The sequence below is a fragment of the Sebastes fasciatus genome, chromosome 7 (genome assembly GCF_043250625.1).
Source record: "Sebastes fasciatus isolate fSebFas1 chromosome 7, fSebFas1.pri, whole genome shotgun sequence".
NCBI classification, from domain to species: Eukaryota; Metazoa; Chordata; class Actinopteri; order Perciformes; family Sebastidae; genus Sebastes; species Sebastes fasciatus.
In genome coordinates this window covers 32,930,572-32,939,067 of record NC_133801.1, presented here as the reverse complement: position 1 = coordinate 32,939,067, position 8,496 = coordinate 32,930,572, and the positions used below count along the sequence as shown (strand labels likewise).

The 8,496-nt window shown below is 41.8% G+C and overlaps 1 protein-coding gene across 1 annotated transcript; it reads left to right on the top strand.

Moving 5' to 3' along the window:
• The first annotated feature begins 626 nt into the window (after window positions 1-626).
• Window positions 627-3,226, top strand: lpar6a (lysophosphatidic acid receptor 6a). Its single transcript, XM_074640380.1, has 2 exons — window positions 627-1,250; window positions 1,526-3,226. Exons 1-2 carry the CDS (start codon window positions 1,246-1,248, stop codon window positions 2,622-2,624), a joined length of 1,104 nt encoding a protein of 367 aa, XP_074496481.1. The 5' UTR covers window positions 627-1,245; the 3' UTR covers window positions 2,625-3,226.
• Window positions 3,227-8,496: the final 5,270 nt, after the last annotated feature.

Sequence of the window (8,496 nt, the reverse complement as noted above, 5' to 3'; positions counted from 1 at the left end):
AGCATATTTGCCCACTCCCTTGTTGATAAGAGTACTAAATACTTGACAAATCTCCCTTTATGGTACATTTTGAACAGATAAAAAATGTGTGATCAATTTGCAATTAATAGTGATTAACTATGGACAATCCTTCGATTAATCACGATAAAATATTTGAATCGATTGACATCCCTAGTTTCAATTCATAATGCAGCTCGAAGTACTTATTATGCTTTCATATCTAAAAATATATTCGTAGTAAACAAATGATTTAACCAGAGATTCTTGCCCTTATAAGTTCACATTTTTAGACTCTAGTTGATATGGAAAGTTGCTTTATAATAAGCTCAATATTGGTGGTATTACACTTAATATTGCCTTTTTTAACTTGTGATCTCTCACTGCTCCAGTAAGAATACCTCAAAACATGCATTTTAAATGTTTATCCATTCATCAATGTGTGTTAGTAGCTGATTATGAGCATGTGTTGTCAACTTTTGATGAATTCCCTCACAATGCTGAGCTGTTTTGGTTGATTCTGTGAAGCAGACAAAGGAGAAGGAGGAGTTAGATGGGAGGCAGTGGGAGGAGTAACCACAGCTGCTCTCCCTTCCAAAGTACAAAAACTGCCTGTGTGTGATACCGGCACAAAGGAGAAGTAGAGCTCTGTCTGAGTGTGATGCGTGCTGAGCAAAGGCTCGTGAGGCTGTCAGAGAGAGAGACTGAGGAAAAAGAGAGAGAGAGAATAGTAGACTGACTGAGTGACTCAGTCAGTTAGGAAGAGAAGGAGAAAGAAAGAGGGGGGACAGGAAACAGACCCTGAGGACAAACTGTGAAACACTCACATTGTGACACACAGACGGAGAGCAGGAGCTCAACTCAAGCTCCAGTGCTCCTTTGAATGAGCCTGGTGGTTTGTGGTGAGGACCTTGTGAGAGGTGGAAAGCTAAATGACAACTTTGCTGCTTTGGAGCTGAAAAAGGACAAAAACACAGGACTGGGGTTTTGACAAAGACAAAGGATTTTGCCATGAGGACATCTCTGTAACGGACCTGACTGTGGATATGCCATCATTTCTTTCGTGGCACTCAGCAGCTCGTGGTAACTGAGGACTTCTTGAGTGAAAAGGAGACACGTTTGTGTGACTGATTTATCAGTGAAGCTCAGCCTGCTACTTGTGGGGTGCAGCCTGGTCGAGAGACAGGGCAGGGGGAGGGGAGGACGCTCCGGCCTGGATCTCTGTCCTCTGGGAGGGGTCTTTTCAATATGAGGTAACCCCCCCACAAGATAACTACATCAAGATAGGGGGAAGAGAGTCATGTTGACCATGTGCTGCAGTCCTCTCTTACATGGACAGTTGTGTTGGAAGGAAACCTTTGTACCAATGGCCTATATTATCAGATGAGTGTCTTTACATGTATCCTGGTTTAGGACTGTGCTGTGCTTTACTCTCCATTCATGGTGAATTCATTGTGTAGAGCAGCCCCTTCATTATATAGCTATTACATAACAGACACCCCTCATCCCTCCACTCTTTGTCTCTCAGAATGTACAACAGTACCCTCCCGACTGACAGTTTCACCCAGCCATGGCCTGGAAATAGCTCCACAAACAGCTCCACCTGCGACAAGAACGATGGCTTCAAATACCCGCTGTACAGCACCGTCTTCAGCATTGTGTTCGTGGTGGGACTGATCACCAATGTCGTGGCTATGTACATATTCACCTGCTCACTGAAGCTGAGGAACGAGACCACGACCTACATGATGAACCTGGTGGTGTCTGACCTGCTGTTTGTCTTCACGCTGCCTCTGAGGGTCTTCTACTTCATCAACCAGAACTGGCCTTTCGGAGGCATGCTCTGCAAGGTCTCCGTCTCGCTGTTCTACACCAACATGTACGGCAGCATGCTCTTCCTCACCTGCATTAGCGTGGATCGTTTCCTAGCCATCGTGCACCCTTTTCGCTCAAGGACGCTGAGGACCAAGCGCAATGCTAAGATAGTGTGCATTGCCGTATGGGTGCTGGTGCTGTCAGGGAGTCTCCCCACGGGGTTCATGTTGCAGACCACCTCACGTGAGAACAACAACTCCATTTTCTGCTTCGAGAACTTCTCCTCCAAGCAGTGGAAATCTCACCTGTCCAAGATGGTGATCTTCATAGAGACAGTGGGCTTTGTCATCCCGCTTCTACTCAACGTGTGTTGCTCCATCATGGTGCTGCAGACCCTGCGTCAGCCCCAAACCATCAGTCGCGGGGGGAAGCTGAACAAAACAAAGATCCTGCGCATGATAGTTGTGCACCTGCTTATTTTTTGTTTCTGCTTCATCCCCTACAATGTCAACTTGGTTTTCTATGCTCTGGTCCGCACTAAAACTTTAAAAGGCTGCTTTGTGGAGTCGGTGGTCCGGACGATCTACCCAATAGCCCTCTGCATCGCTGTGTCCAACTGCTGCTTTGATCCCATCGTTTACTATTTCACCTCGGAGACCATCCAGAACTCCATAAAGAGGTCCAAGTCTCAGGGCAGCCGCTCGTATGAGGTCAAGTTCTCCGAGGCCCTGCAGTCAGAAAGCGGCTCCAACCTGCAGTTCAGCCTGAGGAACCTCAAAGCTAAAGTCTTCCACAATGAGTCTTCAGTGTGATGATGGGGTTGCTACACTCACCATGAAATCCACCCTTCCATAGAAAAATAAACCTCCTTGAGACAATGGGAATGGATCTTTTTGGAGTGCTTTATGAAGCACCTGCCAAAGAGGTATTATCTTCATCTCAGGGCATATGTTTGGACTTGTCATCAACAGCCTCGGCCCTGCAGTATTACTCTTTGTTCTCATCTGTGGATTGCTTATTACTGCTTGCTACTTTCCGTTTCCTGTGGAATAATTTGTAATTGTGTTAAGCACAATTACTCTGCAAGTGACCTGGAGGGTAATGTGATCACTGTGCAGCAGCACAGCTGATGATACTGAATGCTAAATGTGCCTGTGTATTTGTACATTTCCATGGTTAGATGTGGTGCTAACTTTAGAATAGTATTAAATTAACATAAAGTTATATCAAGCTATAGATTGTACAGGGCTTTTTTTTTTATTGTGAATTACAAATAGGTCACAGAAGTGCCTTTTTTTGTTCTGGCACCATTTCATTGTAGTCTTTATTGTCCATTAAATGCACTGACACAGATTTCCACATACTGCACTCGTGCCACAGTAATGAATAAAAGTCATGTACTGTTCAAATCAAATGATTGCACCTGAAACCTTTTTTCATTTCAATGAAGGAAATGCTATATTTCGATGCTTTAATAGGAATGGTTTTAAATGTTGGACTTGGACATAACCTAATGGACCAAAACTCAAAATTAAATGTCGCTACAATACCTCTTTATTTACAACATTAAACCTCATAAGACTTCCAGTTTTACACAAGTAAAGAGAAAATTGTAGCATCAGCAAACAGGTTTGACTTCACACCATTTAAATGCAAAAATTCTTCTTTAATGCTTTTCTTCCATGCAAATGAGGAGGTAAAGAAGTGGAAGTAGAAAGTCTGATGGAGTATGTCTGACTCCCACTGGGGAGTGCCAGCTTCCTGTGAGGCAACCATTGGTGAGGGAGAGGAAGTCTTTATTACTGCCAACTGACAAAAAACGACTATTCACATGTTCAGGCAAACATGAAATACACACATGTGTGTATTTCATGTTTGCCTGAACATGTGAATAGTATACACTATTATATATATATATACGGGGGTTGTGGTGTAAGAAGCACCAGGTCAAAAACAGCATAATTGGACTGTATGCCATAATGATGTGTGCTTAAACATAGTGAGCAGATCAGTTGGTATTAGAAAGGAGTGAAAGCAGCTTAGTGTCTTTTTAATGTTGAACTTAACCTAGATAGGAATTCCATTTTATCATCCTGTAACATTTTGTTTTCCTTCTCTGCAAGGACGTGGTGTTTTTTAATATCGTCACTGACAAGGCTGCTCCTTTGATCAACAGAGAATTACAATTCTAACAGTCATGCGACATAATTTAACCGCCTTATGTGTATAAAAAAACGAATTGAAATGAAAACAAACTATTCATAAGTCAGTCCTGTTTGCAGTTTGATGAAAAAACAGATGTATGAAATATTTGTCCTGCTGTGGACAAATTTTACGAGTGATATGGCATCAGTGAGGAGCGAGCACAGCGTGAGAGTGAATAACAGAAAGCAACATGGTGCTCTAACGTTATTGACATAGCCTGAAGGTCAGTCAGCGGCACTTTATTCATACCCCACCTATAACTCTGGTTCTGAAGCCATGTGAGCGAGTCAAGGTCAGGGTTTAAAGACCCGGGCTGTTATAAAAACAAACAAGTACAATTTGACTCTGAGGCAGTTCACGTCATCTGCAACAGGAGGCCGTCTTAAAGCGGCATCCTCATGTGAGTGGCTGCAACCTGGCTACATGATTACTGAGCATCACAAAGTTGTTCATCTTTCATTGTTTAATCACTATGTTAAACTTCCTGAATGAGTCGGACGGTGTGTATTCAGCAGATACAACCGTTATCTGAACACCAGGTGTTCATGGCTGTTGACATCTGGGCCAAAGGTCAGGGCAGAGACAGAGAGGGACAAACAGAGGAAATAGCAGTTTCATTTCAGTTAAGATTTGTGAATACATTGATTATCTAAACGAAATAAAGGAAGTAAAAACAGTTTTTACAAACTATTTCCACATATCCTCAGAAAATGAACCTTCCTCATAAACGATGACTGATGTAACTTCTGGATATTTCTTAATTGTTCCCATTTCACACACAACCGTGTTGCTTAAAGGATATGAAGTTGTGTATACACTAAAGCTTATGGTTGTATAAGCTCTCCGTGTCATGGATCGGACCCCCCCACGTGAGCCCAGCAGGCTGCTCTGCATACACAACAGTTATCTAATCAGCCTGACCTCTCCTTCCCAGCAGGCTGCAGGGTGAGAAAACACAGACGCCACACTGCTTGTCATCACATACACTCTGTCCTGCGTTGCTCTGGTGATCTGAGATTGGAGCGTACATCAAAGCGTTCTTGTACAGTACAAAAAAAAATCACACTTGTAAACATTTATATTTCAAAGATTATGACATTCAGAGAAGGTTTGACATCAAATAGATCACAATGTTTTGGCTGAGTAGATGCAGGGTCATCATAATCAGTGCCGTCCTCGAGGTCTTAGTGGAGACAAAAACAAGTCTGGATCCAGCCTTTAACTTAAAGCTTTAGGTTCCTATTCCCCAGTGGCAAACCCAGCATGTTTCCTCCAATGAACCTCTTAATGGCTGCTTTGAAGTTCTGTCAGTCCCAACTGACCGGAGATCCTCTGGCGTGTTGAGAACTCGTGTCAGGAGTAATTTCTGTAACGGGGACCTCAGTGTGTGTGAGTGCACTTTCGGGGAAAGCGAGGTTGGGCTGTGTAGGGGGGGTGAGATCGGGGTGAGGTCCTTGGATTCACTCCACAGCTCCGGATCACATGACAAGGGAAGCGCCTGTCCCACTAAATGGATCTAGGGGGGGAAAGGGGTCTCTGCAAAGGATAATCACCCATTTTCCCAGCATGGCTCACAGGATAAATTTAAGGAGGAAATGGCTGTTATTACCCTGATACGGCCAGTGCCCATTTAGATATCTGCAACATTTTCCCACAATTACACTAGAATCTCATTCCACATCTCTGGTATTTACAGTCCCACCTTGGTTTGGGGGTAAACAGGTATTATTATCCCTCTATAAAAAGTTTGCCACCCTCTGGGGGGGGGCAGACAACTTTCCAGACTGGGAAGGAGAAGGTAATAAAAACACACAATGCGGGAGACAGAACATTGCATTAAATAACCATTTGTCAGGATGTGGTTTACACAAAGAAAAAAAAAAAAAAGCAGGTTGTTGTGCTTGTGCTAGCACACAGCCTCACTCAGTGTAAAATCAGAGGCAGCACTGAACTAATAACCAGCGGTGGAATGGACTCAGTGTCTGCGAGGAGGGAGGTAGGCTAAATAAGTGCACCAACCAGTCACATGTAATCCTCCCTAACTCCCTGTCGCCTTGGACCATAAACAGGCCTTATCAATCCCTGGAGGAGTTATTTGACCAGCTCTTAGTTGCATAACATCTTAGGAATGAAACAGAAAGCATAAACAATGTTGATAAAACCCTCCCTTCATCTGGGTACGGCGGTGTTTACAAAAACACGCATGCAACATGCAAGAGTCCGGCCTGTTACAGTTTTTCTCAATCGCTTTAGCTAATTTTTTGAAACAGTCTTAACTTTCTCTAAACTGTAAGTGCAAGTGTCAAAACTGTTTGATGGGACATCACAACTCTATTGCATGTCTGCAATGACCCAAAACACTTCATGCATGCTTCAAAACCTAGTTATTGTGTCAGTAAATTGGCCAACGGCACCAAAATGTTTACATGTTTTCTCACAACGGCAGTCAACCTTGGAAATATTTCTTATATGCAAATCTCTGTTTTGTTCTACTTTTTTTATTGACAGTGACTGCTTACCGTTTACTACACCAGAATGTCAGTTCTGTCTAGCTGAATGCTGTTGTGTATCGCACTGAGCTTTTTAGATTCCTATTTCAACAGTATAGGTCAACAAGTCAGCAAGTGGTGCAAGTGGTTATTGTGCAAGCTGTAGACAATTTTACTGACTCTTTGCACAAGTGTGCCAAAACTATGCAATTTGCTTGAATGAATGGAAGATTCGAATGAACAACAAACTAATTGTTCAGAGATTTGAGCTTAAATAATTCTCATCCAAGAATTGAGTCAAAGCGAATGAGAAAAAAACTGTAAGAACAGGAAAGCTCATGCTGGTCTCATATATGTTTCAGCAATGGAGCCAGGAAATGAAATTGGGACATTTCAACCACTTTTGACAAACAGTGTGTGCACAATGCCCGTCATTGTTCTTCTCCTCATCGACCGGATGAGTCTTTACCTTAAGGCAAGAACTCAGAGCCTGTTTGTGCCATGTGTGACATTTGTATTGGAGCCAAAGACTTCCTGTGAACTTGCAAAGTAAGATGATTCATGGAAATAGACTGCTCTGTGTAAAGTCATGCTCGGAGCGTTTTGATTGTAATCAAAATGCTGGCATGAGGACATCCTTAAAAATGTAGAAACACCTCAGAAGTATCTGCTGTTTCGTCTTAAACAGAGCACCCACACGTCTCAGCATGAAATGGGACTTGTGGGAAGAGGAGGTAACAGTTCTGACTAAATCCATTCTGTGGGAATTCCCATACACACTCTATCACACACTTATACACACTGACACGCCCTGCATATCCGGGAAACACCCCTATCTATTAAAGCGCTACACACTGCAGGTTATCTCTGTCCCCAGTGCATACAGATACAACAGTACATCCAATCTTCACGCCTTTGTTTCAGTCTGAGTGTTTCAGCCTGACTGAAAATGGTGTTACAGTCTGTTGGAGTAAAAAAAAAAACATTATGATGAGGTGTGTTCTGCTTGATGGGACAGGTTGGGCTTTCCTTAGCCGAGAGTCCTTCCTCTGGAAGCTCCTGGGGATTTAAACAATGTCTGACCAGCCAGTGTGGACACATTAATCCTCCCCCAGTAGCTACAGCTTCTAACCAGAGAGGACAGCCCACTGGTGCAAATGACACTCTCATGGGAGAGAGGAAAGGTCACGGGGTCAAACCCCAAACTGCCACATGTCCTATACATGGCCAGTCAAAGTGCCCATATACCACATGAAAACATAAAAACTGACAAGCCATAAAATGTACTTTTAGAAAATGTAATATGTTTATGCACTGCTACATATAACATCAAATTATTACATTCAAAAGTGTTTGTATTATAAACACTTTAATAATCATGGAAATTTATATTACCGAGACAACTTATATAATTCTGATAAGTTGAGTTGCACTTTATAAGACAGTATTTTATTATTTACCTTTATATACTTTACATAGTGTTTTACAAACTGTTACACCTCTGTGTATACACATATATATTCATATTTACTACTTCTCTATACTACATGCCTGTTTACCCCTCTGTGTACACATATTACTTCTCATCATACATATACCTGTACATACTACATCCTGTTTACATTCAGTTTTCCCATCTGAAATACTGTCTTTAGCAAAATTACAAATTTACAAATTTACATTTGCATTACTATTTTATATTGAATTTATTTTATGCCTTACATTATCATTTTGTTTTTACTTTTACTTGTGTAATTTCCCCTTTTATATATATATACATATTTTATGAGCATTGTTGAAGGAACCTGAGACCAAAAATTCGTCATTGCCAATGACTGCTTTGCTCAAATTGACAAATGGCAATTAAATAACCTTGAACCTTGAGGATAAATTAGTTAATAAACCTCCTTTGAAGAAGAAATTATCCAATTAATGTAATGATTTGGTTTAGTGTATTACATTAACAGTTTTTTTTTTTGTAATTTAGAGG